At 53.5% G+C, this 17438-nt stretch overlaps 1 protein-coding gene across 1 annotated transcript in view; it reads left to right on the top strand.

Moving 5' to 3' along the window:
* Positions 1-16859, top strand: part of Sspo (SCO-spondin) — a 53164-nt gene extending 36305 nt beyond the window's left edge. The window contains exons 72-103 of the mRNA XM_085840626.1: positions 85-181; positions 277-476; positions 772-932; positions 1756-1916; positions 2057-2280; positions 2511-2552; positions 2697-2852; positions 3371-3580; positions 3747-3914; positions 5117-5248; positions 5344-5590; positions 5822-5974; positions 6049-6095; positions 6237-6581; positions 6874-7041; positions 7555-7685; positions 7939-8063; positions 8270-8316; positions 8549-8827; positions 9135-9293; positions 9462-9578; positions 10211-10349; positions 10495-10697; positions 11523-11650; positions 11767-11909; positions 12006-12052; positions 12783-12991; positions 13542-13637; positions 13764-13833; positions 14075-14205; positions 15998-16148; positions 16696-16859. Of these exons, the coding sequence (XP_085696752.1) occupies positions 85-181; positions 277-476; positions 772-932; positions 1756-1916; positions 2057-2280; positions 2511-2552; positions 2697-2852; positions 3371-3580; positions 3747-3914; positions 5117-5248; positions 5344-5590; positions 5822-5974; positions 6049-6095; positions 6237-6581; positions 6874-7041; positions 7555-7685; positions 7939-8063; positions 8270-8316; positions 8549-8827; positions 9135-9293; positions 9462-9578; positions 10211-10349; positions 10495-10697; positions 11523-11650; positions 11767-11909; positions 12006-12052; positions 12783-12991; positions 13542-13637; positions 13764-13833; positions 14075-14205; positions 15998-16148; positions 16696-16718 (4709 nt within the window). The 3' untranslated portion in view covers positions 16719-16859. The remainder of the gene's footprint in view (positions 1-84; positions 182-276; positions 477-771; positions 933-1755; positions 1917-2056; positions 2281-2510; positions 2553-2696; positions 2853-3370; positions 3581-3746; positions 3915-5116; positions 5249-5343; positions 5591-5821; positions 5975-6048; positions 6096-6236; positions 6582-6873; positions 7042-7554; positions 7686-7938; positions 8064-8269; positions 8317-8548; positions 8828-9134; positions 9294-9461; positions 9579-10210; positions 10350-10494; positions 10698-11522; positions 11651-11766; positions 11910-12005; positions 12053-12782; positions 12992-13541; positions 13638-13763; positions 13834-14074; positions 14206-15997; positions 16149-16695) is intronic.
* The last annotated feature ends 579 nt before the right edge of the window (positions 16860-17438 follow it).

Here is a 17438-nt window from a genome sequence, read left to right as displayed (position 1 = left end):
AATGTTGGAATGGGTTCTAGCATGTAGGAGTGTCGGATGAGGGGCAAGGCAAGGCAAGGCTGTTGTGCTGTCTTCACCCTTCAGGGATCCCTGAGAACCGAAGCCGGTCAGTAGGGTCCACACTCAGCTCCTGGGAGAGTCTAGAACCTGGAGAGGTAGTGACTGGGCCCTGTGACAACTGGTAAGTGGGTTGGGAGTGAGCCATGGAGCCGGACAATGATGCTTTCAGGGACATGGACCAGGCTGTGTTGCTGAAACCCCTTTTCTTGTCCCCAGCACCTGTGTGGCAGGTATCCTGCAATGCCATGAGGTGCCCAGCTGCCCTGGTCCTGGGATATGGAGTTCCTGGGGGCCCTGGGAGAAATGCAGTGTTTCCTGTGGGGGAGGGGAGCAGCTACGGTCCAGGCAATGTGCCCGACCCCCCTGCCCTGGACTGGCTCAGCAGAGCCGAATTTGTCACATCCATGTCTGCAGAGGTGAGCCCAACCTTCCTCTACCCAGTGATCCTTTAGCCTTGAGTCCTGTCAGGTCCCTTGAGCCTGACTCTGAGTGCCTGTAGAATCCTCTTTCTGTCCCCCATCATTCTCTTCCCTTGTTAGTTATGAGCAAGTAAAGGAGGAGACAGGCAGATCGTGGGGGAGCATCTGGGGAAGGGATACTGCCAAGAGGGTGGACACTATGACTTTCAGGCTATAGAGATGGTGGGCACAGAGGTAGGTAGTGAGGCTGGGATCAGACAGGGCTCTGACTCCAGTGTTGTCTCAGAGACAGGCTGCCCAGCAGGTCGACTATACCGGGAATGCCAGCCCAGTGATGGGTGCCCCTTCTCCTGTGCTCATGTCACCGGACAGGTGGCCTGCTTCTCTGAGCGCTGTGAGGAGGGGTGTCACTGTCCAGAGGGTACCTTTCAGCATCACGTGGCCTGTGTCCAGGTGAGAACTTGGCTGGCCAGGAGCCTGAGGCTGTGTCCACTGTCCCTGGCATCTGGCAGCTCCCTACCCCCAAGGTATCTCTGGCCTCTTAGACAGTCCCCTTTGTCATGGGACCTTAAGTAACACTCAAACCTGAGAGGCCATTCCTCCTGGGCTCCCATAATTGTGCATGGCACATGGACCAGCATCCCTGCCCTCTGTGTCGGAGGCTGTGGATCTTCACTGCCTCTCTCTTCCCTGCCAGGTCATTGTGGGGGAAAGACCCCCCCACACCTTCATCCTACCTGGTCCCAGATCCCTGCCTCCAGCTGTGGGGACAGAAGGCAGGCAGGTGTTCCCTCTGTTCTGTTGAGTCCAACATATAGGCTCTGGGAGTCCACACCTAATTCTGGTGGCCTCTTCCAGCCATATCTTGATGTTTTCTGGCCCCATTTCCTTGAGATTATGACACTATACCTGATGGAGAAAGGGCTGCTCCAAGGTCAGGAGGACGTTGAACACCAGCGTTGTTGATCTCACACTGAGACAGCCAGAGTCCTCTGATGACTGGCAGGATTCTTTGTCTCACTGAGTCTTGGAGCCTCTGCCAGTGTCTGCCTGTGTCACTCTAGCTGTCTGTAGAGAAAGATGGCTGACTCTTAGGCTGGCTCACAGCCTACAGACCTTCAGTCCTATGTATACTGGGAAATGTCTCCTGAGGCAGAGGTCCTCCCTCCTGCTACCATTCCCTCTCTTTCCCTGAGTCTCATCAGAAGCTGTACACAGATGCCCAGTAGGAAGCCTTCTGGGAGATGTCACTGTCTCCTTCTGTTCTCCCACCCAGGAGTGCCCCTGTGTGTTGACAGTCCTGCTGCTGCAGGAGCTGGGGTTGACTAGCGCTGCCCTCAGTTCCTATCCAACCCTTCTGGGAGATGAGGGCAAGCCCCTCGGACCTGGAGATGAGCTGCTCCCAGGCCAGATGCTTCAAACAGCCTGTGGAAACTGGTAGGGGAACCAGCAAGGTGGGGATTGGGCTAAAACATGGGGGAGGGGCTAAACGAGGGATTAGAGGGCGAGGACAGGGAACCCTGAGCTCTGTCCTTTAGCCTGGCTGGGCCTCATTGGCCACTTTGTTCTGTCCCCAGCTCCTGTGTTCATGGGAAGCTGTCTTGCTCTATGGCGGAATGCTCCAGAGTGCATGGCAGCTTCAGTCCCTGGGGCATGTGGAGCCTTTGTTCCCGCTCCTGTGGTGGGCTGGGTACCCGGACCCGAACCCGCCAATGTGTGCTTCCCACACTTGTGCCTGGTGGACTGAGCTGCCGTGGACCCCTTCAGGACCTGGAATACTGCTTCAGCCCAGAATGCCCTGGTAAGGGAAATATGTAGGAGCTAGGCAGACACCTGTCTGGCCAGGTATGGCTCAGCTTGTCTTTATCCTGCTGGTATCTCTGGCGTTTCCTTCCTTTTGTCCAATAGCTCTAAACTTTTGTTTGGGTCTCCAACCAGCACTTCTGGAGATCTTAGCATGTGTTTTGTGTGCTGCTGGGAGGGTGCATTGGAGTCCCAGAAACCGTTCTGAGCAAGGTTTCCTTTACACAGGAACTGTAGGGTCCACAGTGGAGCCGGTGACAGGCCTTGCAGGTAGCCCGGGTCTCCTTGCACCTCAACAGTATGGCCTGTCTTTGGGCCTCCACCCTCCCCATCCTACTTCCTGGAAGGGTTAGAGAGCCTTGGCTGACTACTTGGAAAAATACTTTCTCTTTCTTCTATCCCTCCTTCCCACAGGTGGCTGGGGCCCGTGGTCTCCATGGTCTCCCTGTTCCCACAGTTGCACAGACCCTGCTCACCCGGCGTGGCGCAGCCGCACACGCCTCTGTTTGGCTAACTGTACAGTAGGGGACTCCTCACAGGAACGTCCGTGCAACCTACCCTCATGTGCAGGTATGGCTCTGGGGCCCTAATCACAGCCTTCAAACAGCTGATCTAAACCCACACTAGAGCTCAATATCCAACCCCTAGAACAACCTAACGATCTGATCTAATCTAATCTCAGATCAGAAATCAGTGTCTGACTCTAGACCTCTTCTTCACTCTGTTAGCCCTAGCAGCTGCTCTGAGCTCTGCCAAGTCTAGCAGGCTCCTTGGTCCGTCTGTCCGTCCATCTGTCCGTGTGTGTGTGTGTGTGTGTGTGTGTGTGTGTGTGTGTGTGTGTACTGTCTGTGGGGTTGTTCCCCATCCCTCAGCAGCCCCTGAGTCAGGGATTTCTGTCCTCTATGAGGATAAGACACACAGGATATGCAGGCCCAGTTGCCAAAACCACACACCCGCCAGAATCAGATACAGAACAGGAGCCCTGGGTGTGGATGAGATCACAGCTGGCCCAGGGGAAGAAACCTGAGCTGGGGGAGGGGAGAGCCTGGGATAGGTTCTGATAGTTCCAGACCTTTCTCATCATGCAGTGCTGCCCCCGTGCCCTGGCCCTGGCTGTGGGTCAGGGAACTGTTTCTGGACGTCCTGGGCCCCATGGGAGCCTTGCTCCCGAAGCTGTGGTGTGGGCCAGCAGCGTCGCCTACGAGCATATCACCCCCCTGGGCCTGGTGGACACTGGTGCCCTGATATCCTGACTGCGTACCAAGAACGCCGCTTCTGCAACCTTCGTGCTTGTCCAGGTGAGGGGAGCTAAGGACAAAGCCTGCTTCAGGCTCCTCCCTGCCCCTGCCCCTGCGAAGCTATGATGCCTTTCATTAGCCTTCGTGATCATGCCAGTCATCTCCTGGCTCATGTGGGGCCCTCTGCCTGTGCTAAGCCCTGATAGAACCATTCTCTTTTCACCAGTGCCTGGGGGCTGGTCCCACTGGAGTCCCTGGTCCTGGTGTGATCGCAGCTGTGGAGGAGGTCGATCCTTGAGGAGTAGAAGCTGCTCAAGCCCACCACCCAAGAATGGGGGAACATCCTGTGTTGGGGAGAGGCACCATGTCCGGCCCTGCAATCCCATGCCCTGTGGTACTGCAGTGGTGACAGCTACTTCCTGCCTACTGAGCTAAATTCTGCAAAGCTCTCTCCACCCCCACCTCTAACTTCATTTCCACTATACCCATGGGATGGAGAAGGAAGCAGGCTGTTATTTTGTGGGCTACTAAGGAAAACAGAGATGTTCAGGGGAGGGATGGCTGGATCTTGGTACCGGGTTGGAATAGCCTATGTGTATCTGGGTCCTTTGTGGCTGAGGGTGGAATGCAAAGATCTATCACCTACCTGGCTCATCCCTATGACATCGTCCCAGCCTTGTCTGCCCTATTAACTACTGGAGAACCACTTAGCCCAGGCAAAGTTTCTGAGAACTTGCAGTGTGATATCAAGGGCATATGTGGTAAACTGAACCAGAGACTATACTTGAGCCCTCCCCTCCCTCTCCTCCTTCCCCACTCCTCTTTTAGCTTCAACCCTTCCTTCCAATGCTCCCAGCCCTGAGGGGCTTAGTCATTCCCAGACCCATTTGTCAGGAGATCCCCATTCATACTGCACCCTGCCTCATATTTCAGACTGGGGCCATGAACCATTAGGTGAGAATGTTGGCTTCTGAGAGGTACAGATGTAGTCTAGCTTCATGAACACGAACTGGATGACCAGCTAGAACAGTAGGTTCTGAGAACTTACTGTGCACTTAAAAAAACAACTCTAGGGCTCTGCCAAGCCCCTCATGTTTCAGTTCATACCAATATGGGGGAACGGGGAGGGGGGTGGATCCTGGAGCCTCTAGGAGTCCTGATAGGAAAGAGAGAGAGGTTATCTTAGTTTGGGTTTTATTGTTGTGAAGAGACCCCATGACTACAGCAACTCTTATACAGGAAAACATTTAATTGGGGCTGGCTTACAATTTTAGAGGTTTAATCCATTATCATCATGGTGGGAAACATGGCAGCTACAGGTAGACTTGGTGCCGGAGGAGCTGAGAATTCTACATCTTGATTCACAGGCAGCAGAAGGGGACTGGATTCAACACTGGGTGGAGATGAGCATAGGAGATCTCAAAGCCCACCCCCACAGTGATGCATGTCCTCCAACAAGGCCACACCTACTTCACCAAGGCCACACTTCCTAATACTGCCACTCTCCATGGGCCAAGCTTTCAAACCCATGAGTCTAGGAGGCTATTCCTATTCAAACCACCGCAGGGAGCTTAACACTGGGTTTGTCCCCTACAGAGGAAGGCTGCCCAGCGGGCATGGAGATGGTGAGCTGTGCCAACCACTGCCCCTACAGCTGCTCAGACCTGCAGGAGGGAGGCATGTGTCAGGAGGACCAGGCCTGCCAGTTGGGCTGTCGCTGCTCTGAAGGTAACATGCTAGAGGTCTTTCTGGCACCTCAGGGTAGCTCAGTGGGAAGACAGGTATGGTCTAGGTACCAACATCCATCTGTTGCCTCCCCACAGGGTTTCTGGAGCAGGATGGAGGCTGTGTGCCAGTTGGGCACTGTGAATGCACAGATGCCCAGGGCCACAGCTGGGCCCCAGGGAGTCAGCATCAGGATGCCTGCAACAACTGTTCCTGTCAGGCTGGGCAACTCTCCTGCACTACTCAGCCCTGCCCACCTCCTGCCCACTGTGCCTGGAGTCACTGGTCTGCCTGGAGTCCCTGCAGTCACTCCTGTGGACCTCAAGGGCAACAGAGTCGCTTTAGGTATGAGCCTGGGTGACAAGGGTCTCCTGCCTGGCATGTCCTCTCTGGCAGAATTCTGGGTGTTTCCTGGTTTCTCAATGAATTTGCTCCATCCTGTGTCCTGGTTCAGTTTGTGCTGGTCACCTAGGCCTTTTCTTAGCCACCCTCATGCTCACCCTGAAGCCAGAAGGATTATGTAGGGCATGCATTGTCTGCCACCCCATCCCCGCCTTTGCCCCTGGCCCTGCCCAGGTCCTCCACATCAGGCTCGTGGGCCCTGGAGTGTCAGAAGGAGCAGTCACAGAGTCAGCCTTGCCCTGAGGTCCCCTGCCCACCCCTGTGCCTACATGAAGCCCACCTCCATGATCTGGGGGACAACTGGCTGCATGAAGAATGCCAGCAGTGGTAAGCACGGTCCAGGAGAGGGTGACCCACTGTCCTGCTGGACAGCAAGACCCTGAATCCAGGCTCTTTTCTAGCTCCTGCACCCCGGAGGGAGTGATCTGCAAAGACACTGATTGTGCAGGTTTGGGTTTCATCCTGTCCCCTTATGTCTTGTCGCTCATCTCTTCTACGTCCTCCCCCACCCCCTTCCCCAGTGCTACCATCTGAGTCCTCACTACCCCCCCCCACCTCACTACTCTCACCTTTCCTTGCCCTCTTACAGTGCCTGAAGGCTGGACATTGTGGTCCTCCTGGTCCTCCTGTTCTGTCTCTTGCGGAGGGGGAAGCCAGGTCCGCACTCGATCCTGCACGGTGTCAGTCCCTCCGCATGGGAGCCTATCTTGCGAGGGCCCAGACACCCAGACCCGGCACTGTGGGCAGCAGCTGTGCCTGCAGATGCTAGAAAGGTGCTCCTGGGGACCATGGGGACCCTGTTCCCGCAGCTGTGGCACAGGTCTGGCCTCCCGCTCTGGATCCTGTCCCTGTCTACTGACCAAAGAGGACTCCAAGTGTAATGACACATTCTTAGACCTGGACACCCAGGCCTGCTACCCAGGACCCTGCCAGGGTGAGTTGTACCCCTGCTTTTCTTCCTTGGAAAATTCAGGGAATAAAGGTTTGCCCAGGCCAGATTCTCTCTCTGAAATGTCCCTATTTCTACTTCACAACTTACATCATTCCCTTCAGAGCCCTTTGTCGAGCGAGCGAGCGAGCACTCTTAGCCTGCTTTGAGAGAATCCGCCCAGCAGGGGCCTTTCAGACCGCTTGACTTCCTCTTTCCCTTTCCCAGCTAAGGGAGGGAGGGTGTGGGCACAGGGGAGGATGTGGGACCCCCAGCCTCCATCCCTGCCCATCTCTAGATGACTGCACGTGGGGCGACTGGAGCAGCTGGACACGCTGCTCCTGTAAGGTCCTGGTGCAGCAGCGTTACCGACATCAGGTGCCAGCACCTGGCCAGGCTGGAGAGGGCACCCCTTGCACCCGTCTGGATGGCCACTTCAGGCCTTGTGCCATTGGCAACTGCTCAGGTAAGGTCGGAAATGAGAGGTCAAGGAGCCGAGTGGGAAGAGGCTCAGTACAAATGCCCAGGGTTTGCACTGCCCCTTGCCCTGAGAACAGAGTCATGTTCGCTCTGTTCCACCTGCCAGCTGCCTTCCTCACTGTGATTCCCCACTTGACAGCTGTGCTTTTATCACCTTGTTTTAACCCCTTAGAGACAGGTTATCTCATCTGGCTTCTGTTGAAGCTGTCCCTCATCTTGTCCCTTTGTGTCCCACCCTGGAGTAGCCACCATAATTCTGACTCCCACAGTCCCTCCTCTTTGTAGCTTCCTGGATCTTGGGGCCCAATCATCCTAATTCTTCCTGGGGCACATGAGCTATGCAGGGGAAAGTCAGGGACAATAGCCTTGACAGGCAGCAGCCTTGTAGTGTCTATCACCTCTCAAAGGTGTCACTGGGATCATGTTGATCTGCTCTGTTTTGTGGGAAATGGTGCCTGGTGGGCTGTCTCTCCACCACCATTCCTCCCTGTCCTTCCAGAGGACAGCTGCCCACCTCCATTTGAGTTCCAGTCTTGTGGCTCCCCCTGTGCTGGGCTCTGTGCCACACATCTGAACCATCGGCTTTGCCAGGACCTACCACCTTGCCAGCCTGGCTGCTACTGCCCCAAGGTGAGTTCTAGAAGATGGCGAGACACTCAAGAAGGGAGTGTTCTGCCCAACACCCCCCTCCCCGCAACCTCCCCTCCCTGCTCCCCTCTCTAGGGTGTTTTCTAGAAGGGAGCACATTGCTTCCATGCTGGGAACATCTCCCCACCTTGTCACCACACATATGTGCACTGCAAGAAGCCAGCATGGTACAGGGCACATAGGTGACAGTGGTCCCTTCGCAGCCCCAAGCTGTCCTGATTTTCCTTCTGCACAGGGCCTGCTGGAGCAGGCTGGAAGCTGTATTCTCCCAGAGCAGTGTAACTGCTGGCATACCTCAGGCGAGGGAGCTAGGGTGACCCTGGCCCCTGGGGACCGCTTGCAGCTGGGCTGTAAGGAATGGTGAGTAACAGGGGAAAGAGGGGCAGAAGTTGGGGGCAAGGACACCCTAACCCACAGAAGCCAACCTGAGAGCAAGTGACCCAAGATGCCCGACTTTAAGGCTCTTTCATCTTACACCAGAGCACCCAGCTTTCAGGCTGATGAGCCATACATAGTTCAGCAGATCCCTATTTCCAAAAGCCCATTCTGATGTGTTCCTCCTACAGCGTCTGCCGGAGGGGAGAGCTGCAGTGTTCCAGCCAAGGGTGCAAAGGTAATCCTGGCCTTAGGAGACCTGTCCCTGTTAGCCCAGGGCTGGGGGACTTCAGGACATGGAGCTTGCATTGCTAAGGCCAGGACAATCCTAGACAAATAGTGCCCTGTCCTGCCCTGAGACCTTTCTTAGTCTTTCCTATTGGTTGTGACCCTGAGCTCTTCCTGCCTGCCCACTGGGCTTTCTGGGTTGAAGATTTCCTGAGGTCAGCACAAATCCTTTGCCCTTCTAGGTCTTCTGCCTCTGACTGGATGGTCAGAGTGGTCACCTTGTGGGCCCTGCCTGCCCCAAAGTGCCCTAGCCCCTGCCTCCAGGACTGCCCTGGAGGGGCATTGGCCTCTGAACACATCAGACCTCCCTCCACCCTCAGTCACTCTGCTGGCTTCAGAGCAGTACCGGCACCGCCTCTGCTTGGACCCTGAGACGGGGAGGCCCTGGGCAGGAGATCCTGCTCTTTGTACTGTGCCTCTCAGCCAGCAACGCCTCTGCCCTGACCCGGGAGCCTGCAATGGTAAATGAGGGATGCAGGCCAGTAGGCAGGATGGGTTGGCCTGCTAGCAGCAGGGGGTCGTCCTGATGGGGCTAGTCACAGGTTCATTTCATTGTTAGGAGTAAGACAACCTGCTAAGCCTCCCGCTTGCTTGCCTCCAGGGCAGACTGGATGTGAGACTTGGTGGAGTAACAGTAGCAGTTGGGGGGGAAAAAAGGATTGTGAAGGGTGTTGGGGCATTTTTCTAAGGGGAGGAGACAACACCTGGCACTGCCTGAGGCAGGTGAGGCCTGAGCCACTGATTTCCATTGTAATTTTCCCTTCCCAGACACGTGCCAATGGGGACCTTGGGGACCTTGGAGCTCCTGCCAAATGCCCTGCAGTGGAGGATTCAAGCTGCGCTGGAGAGTGGCAAGAGACATCTCTGCGGGAGAATGCCCTGGACCATGGGCTCAAACAGAAAGCTGCAATATGGGATCTTGCCCAGGTAACCAGTATCCCAGCATCCCAAGGGTATGGAGACTGGAACATTGGAAATGGCCCCTGAAGGGGATTGGTGCCTCTGCCCTGGTGGTTTAGAGTGGAAGAGAGGGTCTGCTGGGGGGTGGGTGGGTGGGCAAGAGTGTCCCCAGTTCACACTTTTACTTCTGGACAGGAGAGAGTTGTGAGACCAGGGACATGGTGTTTACCCTTGACTGTGCCAACCAGTGTCCTCGCAGCTGTGCTGACCTCTGGGATGGTGTTCAGTGTCTACAGGGACCCTGCAGCCCAGGTATCTGGCCTGGGGAATCTGCATTGCCCAGAACCTGTTCACCATAGGAGCACAGGTAGGGTAAGGAAAAGGTCAGGCTATTGATCATGACAGGGCAAGAAAGTAAGTCCTTCCAGCAACCACTCTGAGTCCTTCCTAGTGGCTCCATCAAAGCCTGCTGGGTTGCTGGCTGTGGTGACACACATCTGTAATTGTGTGTCATTTGAGAGCCTGGGACATGAAGATTGCTATGAGTTTGAGCCTGGGATACATTTTGAATTTAAGGCCAGCCTAGGTTACATAGCAAGATCCTGTCTTAAAACAATGTGCTGTATAGGGGAGCACAGAGGTGTTTCCCACGCATGGCCAGAGGGTGAGAGCAGCTTTGGATCCAGTCTAGCTGCTGAAGGGACCCATTATGTAAACCTTGTCCAAATGCAGGATTTTATAACCTTTTTATTAGCATGTATTAATTTTTTACAAGATAATGGGTCACATCTTTGTAACGTACACACTGTACTTCCCCCTTTCCTCGCCATTCCTTTTCTTCATTCTTCCATCTTTCCTCCTGACCCCTTTCCTCCTTAACAGTAAATCGCCCTTCCACACTTTCACATCTTTTTAAAGCAGTGGATCTTGCTTGCCTCTCACAGGCTGCCGATGTCCCCCTGGTCAGCTAGTGCAGGATGGACACTGTGTGCCCATCTCCTCTTGCCGCTGTGGCCTGCCCAGTGCCAATGCCTCGTGGGAGCTGGCCCCCACACAGGTGGTCCAGCTGGACTGCCATAATTGGTATGCTGCCATGCTGCCAAGCCAGACTATAAGGGCTTTGGATGGGTGACATGGGGGCAGGTCAAGGCCATGGGCAATGCTGGGGAATGAAAGCTGTTTGTCACAACTTGGGTCCTGAGCCCTTGGGTGTGCACATTGTCCACAGCACATGCATCAATGGGACCCTGATGTGTCCACACCTTGAGTGTCCAGTCCTGGGACCTTGGTCAGCTTGGAGTGAGTGCTCAGCTGTCTGTGGTAAGGGCACCATGGTGCGCCACAGGAGTTGTGAGGAACATCCTGATCGTGAACCATGCCAGGCTCTGGATCTGCAGCAATGGCAAGAGTGTAACCTGCAAGCCTGTCCTGGTGAGTGCCTGGGTCTGGGGTTGTACAGCAGAGTACAGCCCTGTAGGCAGAATGGTTTGTACCCTGGGTAAAGTTTACCCTTGGGCTACTCGCATGCTGATTTCTCTGCCTTCATATCTTGTTTCATTCGACATGGCATTGTAATGCTTATACCAAGAATCTCCTCTCTCAGATTTGTGTAAACAGTTCTTGTTGCGTATTCTCTGCCTTTTCAATAAATGCTGATCACCCAATGGCTGGGCAGAATAGTGAATAGGGTGGGATGTCCGCCAGCAGAGGAAAGAGAGAGGGAGATGGGGCGGAGCAAGAGGATGGAGAGAACTGGAACCATGAAGAAGGGGTTCGAAGGGTCAGGTCAATAATAATATGCAAGTGTCATGGGATGGGCCTGGGAGGGAGCCAGATTAGCGCAGGAGATCAAGGTAGATAATTGCTTGGCTACTGAGGTGCAGTTTTGAATAAATCTTATTTCTTTTGTGTGACTATTGGGGAATAGCATAAGGTAAAGAAAAATAGCTTCCTTATCAATTCATCCTTTATATTTATATTAAGGATAATTCTTTTCTGGTCCAGTCTTTTTGGAGTTCTGTAGGCTTCTTGTATGTTCATGGGCATCTCTTTCTTTAGGTTTGGGAAGTTTTCTTCTATAATTTTGTTGAAGATATTTGCTGGTCCTTTAAGTTGAAAGTCTTCATTCTCATCTGCTCCTATTATTAAGGATAATCCATTTACACAGCCTTCCATCTTTGCTGGCCCTTGCAGTGGGTAGAATAGACCCTCTGTAACCTGCAAGTACCTTTCTCACTGCGTATGTGTGTTTCTCAGAGTGCCCACCTGGGCAGGTGCTCAGTACCTGTGCCACTATGTGCCCGAGCTTTTGCTCCCACTTGTGGCCTGGCACCATCTGTGTGCGGGAACCCTGCCAGCTTGGCTGTGGCTGCCCTGGGGGACAGGTGAGTCTGGCCTCTGAGTTCTGGTTTCTGTAGGGGTGTGGGATCAGGGGTGGAGGGAGATGCAGTTGGGGAGACATGGGGCCAGATCCAAGTGTAACTGAAGCTATCTGCCTCAGCTGCTATACAACGGCACGTGCATTCCCCCTGAGGCCTGTCCCTGCACCCAGCTTTCCCTACCCTGGGGCCTCACCCTGCCCTTGGAAGAGCAGGCCCGGGAGCTGCCCTCAGGGACTGTGCTCACTCAGAACTGCACACACTGGTGAGGTCCTGGAGCCTGGGTGGAGGGCAGGGTTGTTGAGAATGGGGTGGGGAGGAGGGACAAGGGGCCTCTGAGCAGTTGCTTCTGTCTCCTTAGCACCTGTCAAGGTGGAGCCTTCATCTGCTCCCTTACGGACTGTCAGGGTGAGATGTGGCTGTCCTTACCCCTCCCAAGCCAAGACTCTGCTCAGGGAAAGAGGGTCCTATCTACAACCCAGGCTAAGCTACTTGCTTTGGGAAATGGACCGCTTCCCTACCCTGAGCCCTAGCACGCCCCACTCCATAATCCCAGAGCACCCTGTGTATCTTTTCTACTGATGGTAGTATTTGCCAATACGGTACATGCGCACTGAGCCAGGCTACATGAGTGAAGCTAGGAATTAAATGGTGCTTCCTGTTGAAGTCCAGGGGGGTGAGTGGAAAGGAGCTGTCTGGCTTGGAAAACCCCAGACCCTCAGCATTCAACTTCTGCTGCTGCCCACCATTGCCACTTGGGGATCTGTAGATTCAGATATAGGTTTTGCAAATTCTGAAGCACCAATCCTGGCTGCTGAGTGAAGGTGGGCAAGCTACCAGAACAAATATAGACAGGAGACTGTCTCTGAGTTTCTAGCCAGCAGGCAGCACCCTTCCGATGTGGCAGGGTCCTGGAAGCGCAGAGGTGAGGTGGGCAAAAGTGGTGATAGAGTGAGGACTGTCTGGGCCTAGTGTTTGATGAATGGGTCAGAGGGGGAGGCATAGCTGATAGAGGGCAGCTGGAGCCAGAAGGGCAAAGGAAGAGGTCAGGTCAAGTACCCAAGGCCTGTCTAGTGGGGCGGGGGAGATCTAGGTTGGATCCAGAGCTGACAGACAGAAGTGGCTGGTCTTCCTGCAGAGTGCGCTCCTGGGGAAATATGGCAGCATGGGATGCTGGGGCCTTGCGAGAAGACATGCCCGGAAATGAACATGACACAGGCTTGGAGCAACTGCACTGAGGCACAGGCTCCAGGCTGTGTGTGTCAGCTGGGGCACTTCCGCAGCCAGACAGGTCTCTGTGTTCCCGAAGACCACTGTGAATGTTGGCACCATGGGAGTCCCCATTTGGTGAGACAGCAGCTGCTTTTCTTGTCTAAGGAATCCCTATCTACCGATCGTACCTCTTTTGACTCCTTATTCCCGGTCATGCAGGGGCAAGCAGGCTCTACCTTCTCAGGACTCAGCTGGTCCAAGGTTGAAATTCCCCCTGGCTCCTAGCCAGATTCCAGTCCTGGGCCACTGCTCTGGCTGAAACTCCCAGAGTGGATTTAGAACTGAGATGTTTCCTTGGAAATCTCAGGAGGGTGGGAGTGGGCTGGAGAGACAGCACAAGGATTAAGGATTAAGGATCCTTGCAGAGGATCTTAGTTTAGTTCCTAGCACCTACACCTGATGGCCCACAACCATTTATAACTTCAGCTCTAGGGGACCTGAGCCCTCTTCTGGTCTTCACAAGCGCGTGTGCGCATGCACACACACACACACACACACACACACACACACACACACACACACACACACAAAACAAACACATACGAGTTTAAAAATAAGAATAAAATCTTTAAAAAGAGAAAAGAAAATCCGAGAGCGACCCACCAGAGTGTCTCCCCTCCTGCAGCCTGGATCTGAATGGCAGGAGGCCTGCGAGAGCTGCCGCTGTCTGCATGGGAAGAGTGTGTGTATTCGCCACTGCCCAGAGCTCAGCTGTGCTCAGGTACCCGTAGCCCTGTAGCCCTTTTGGCTGCCCCCTAGTACCTCCCATATGTGGTTGATCCTGGGGTCTTTGGGCAGGCACTGTGGGGTGATGGCATGTCCTCCTGTGTGGTGTGGCTCTCTGTAGGGTGAAGTGATCATGCAGGAGCCAGGGAGCTGTTGCCCCATTTGTCAGAAAGACACTCTGAGTATGGAGGGTAGGGGATCCTGTATAACGCCTTTCCCTGGTCTGCCTCTTTCTGCCTCACAATCTCATGCCTAGCCTGTTTTATTCCCACCTTACCCAGGCTTGCCTGCATGGGGATCAGAGTGGCTCCCTCATCCCAGGCTCTGCCCTAAAGTTGGCTACCCCCATCCCCTTCAACCCCCCACCCCCTCCCTGTCCCCACCTCGGTCATAGCCTCTTCCTCTGTCTTGGTGCTATTCTCTCACCTCCAGGAGAGGAGCCAGTCTCCTGCAGGTACCTCACAGAACTCAGAAACCTCACCAAGGGTCCCTGCCACCTGGATCAGATAGAAGTGAGCTACTGCAGTGGACACTGCAGGTCCAGCACCAATGTCATGACTGAGGTGAGCTGGGGACTGTTGTAACATTCCATGGGGTAGGTTGGCCAGTGACTCTGGGGCGCTTGACACTATCTGAGGACCTAGGAAAAACCCAGAGACCATGAGGAACATCATCCATCCTCATAGAGCTGACAGAACTGGGCCTATGGAGTGTCAGAGCCCTTCTCCGAGGTAGTAGTATACACACATCCCCTGAGTATGTCTTTCAACCATATTGTGTCCATCTAAGCTGATAAGCCGAGATGCCCACAAAGAAAGGAGGGCCAGACCCATCATGCTTACTGCAGGAGGGTATCCAGAGTCAGCCCCCCTGGGCTTTCCTTGTAATGTCTACACCTGAGCAGGCCCAGCATCAAGTTCTCTCTGCTTGCTCCCCTTGGATGCAGCTTCACCCCCTGACTTCCTCAGCTTCCAACCTGGAAAGCTGTAACTGGGACCACTGGCATCCCTTTGAATGGAGGCCAGATCCTGACTCCCAGGACCTCACATCCATCCTTAAGTCCATCCCCTTCTGCTTCCACCACGCTGGCTTAGTAAGTGCCAGAGAACAATGGTGGTTCCCAGATGTTGCCCCTCAGCCTGTGCTGTGCTGCTGCTGGCCTGAGTGCCCCTGGCCTCCTGGGGATGCTTTCTCCAAACACATCTGGAACTTTTAAAAGACAAAGTAAAGAAAGGAAAAAGGAACAGTTAGGGGATGATAACCTTTGCCATTTTGATACTGTACGAATATCTGAGTTATTAGCTATGCAAAGTGTTGTAGCTTGTCAAAAGACCCTCACCCACAAAGAGCACAGAAATTGTCATCGTTGCAAAACACATGAGGATTTTACTTATCCAACATGTTGGGGAACCCCCTCTCAGCACGCAGGCTGGAGGAGAGACCCAGAACAAAGAAAGAACACACTTTTTATAACTTTGTAAGGGCCGGATATAGGCACCAGGGTAGTTTGGCTTATTTTAATTGGTGTAGTCAATAACCTTTTTAGACATTGGTTGGTTTGTGGAGGGTGACTCTGATTTTGTCTGTCCTTGAGGTTTTTAGTGTGAGGCGGGGCAGGGGAATTGTTAATCTTGTTTTGGAAGTTGAGTAATTTTGACCATTAAAACTATGTTTCTATATTTGTATGGTCAGCCAGCTTTTTTTTTTTTTAAAGATTTATTTATTTATTATATGTAAGTACACTGTAGTTGTCTTCAGACACTCCAGAAGAGGGCGCCAGATCTCGTTGTGGATGGTTGTGAGCCACCATGTGGTTGCTGGGATTTGAACTCTGGACCTTCAGAAGAGCAGTCGGGTGCTCTTACCCACTGAACCATCTCACCAGCCCTGGTCAGCCAGCTTTTTATCTGACTCTGTACTTGGCCTGCTAGTTACAGTTTGGAAAGTCCTTTTGAAGGAAGAAGGTACTGGGTAGTCTTGAGTTTATTTTGGATATTACAAAAGATTACAGGTAAACTTAAGTCACTATTGAGTTGCTCTGGAAGGGCAGCCCACTGTGCTTAGGATCCCAACTGTGCACTTAGTAGTTTCACGCATGATTAACCTGTTTCCATCTAGACACCCCTAGGGTGGAAGTCACATCCTTACCCGGATGCATCCATTCACTGGGGGTTCACATGTGCTGGGCTGGAGTGAAGAAAATGGACCTCTTGAGGAAGGGAGCTTGGGAGGCCAAACTACCTTGGGAGTCCAGGACCGTTGGAATTCGGTCCTTTCTCTGGAAGGCAAAGACCAGGGAAAAGGAGGAAAACTCCATTTGGTTCCCTATACACTAAACCAGCCTCTCTTGCCCAGGAACCCTACCTGCAGAGCCAGTGTGACTGCTGTAGCTACAGACTGGATCCGGACAGCCCCGTGCGGATCTTGAACCTCCTTTGCCCAGATGGCCACACAGAGCCAGTGGTTCTGCCAGTGATTCACAGCTGCCAGTGCAGTGCCTGTCAGGGTTGGTCTGGCCTGGGAGGAGAGGGCAGGGCTCCTGGTGGGCAGGGCTCCACAGGGCTAGCCGAGGCTGGGTCAGAGTTCTCCTTAAGGAGGCCTTAGGGACATGCACAGCACACGGACCCTCCCTTACTTGGGTTTTGCTAGTCCACTGTGATCCTTTCCCCTCCTTGATATCCTGCTTATCTCCTCTCCAATTACACATAAACTTGGTTCAAATCTCAGTCTTCCACTGAGGTCAGTACCCATAATGCCATCCCTCAAATGGGCCTGTCAGCTACACAGGAGCACTCTGGAAGGGCCTGCATATGAAATACCTGGCAGGTTAAGTTACAGATTTGATGTGCACTAACTGAAGTCACACCATATTACCCAAGTGTGGGGAAGATGCAGTGGAAGGACAATGACACACCCTAGGTGGGGGCTAGAGCTGGTTGTACTTGCTTCCTTCTGGAAGCTCTATCTCATCCTCCACTGCCACTCCCCTGCCCCATCTTGTCTCACTTGGCTGTGCTGCCTCTCACTGCCCCATTTCAAAATTCTGTCTGCAGGTGGCGATTTCTCAAAGCACTGACAGGCTCTGTCAGATGCAGCCACTGTTGTCTGCCTTGTGACCACAGGCCTCCGTGGCGCTCCCCACTTCCTTCAGTGTCCAGTTCCCCGCCTCTGGCCTGTGAACCATGCTCTGGCATTAGCACATTCCAAATAAAGTAACGCTGGCAACTAGTGCTGACAAACGATTGTGTGGTCTCTATCGGGGACTGGAGGGAGAGTTCAGCCTGGACCTGAGCAGCAGCTCGGAGGGGCCCACCATACATTCATCACGGTGCTCAAGTCACTCTCCATTTCTGTCCCAGTTTCTTCAGCTGTAGTAGGACAGGGTTGACTCTAAAGTCTGAAGAGCTCCTGTGTTAGACATGAGTGTCCCTGGTCATATCCTTCAAACCAGTGGTATTGCACCAACACAGAATTCTGGACCATTCAAGCTATGCTCCTCTTGACAGCAGTTTTACTGAACCATAATTTATATGGAAACTCCTCCTATGCCCCTGTGTGTGTGTGTGTGTGTGTGTGTGTGTGTGTATGTGTGTATGTGTACACAAGTGTGTAATTTTTTTTTCTTTTTTTTTTTTTAAGTGTGTAATTTTTAAGACATGGTCTCTCTGTGTAACCCTGGCTGGCCTGGAACTCACTACATAGACCAGGCTGGCCTTAAACTCAACAGAAACCTACCTCCTCTGCATCTGAGCACTTGGATCACTGGTGTGAGGCTCCACACCCAGTCTGAAATTCT

Source organism: Mus caroli, unplaced genomic scaffold, assembly GCF_978045245.1.
Source record: "Mus caroli unplaced genomic scaffold, Mus_caroli_1 scaffold_7, whole genome shotgun sequence".
Classification (NCBI taxonomy): domain Eukaryota; kingdom Metazoa; phylum Chordata; class Mammalia; order Rodentia; family Muridae; genus Mus; species Mus caroli.
This window is presented reverse-complemented; position numbering and strand designations above follow the sequence as displayed.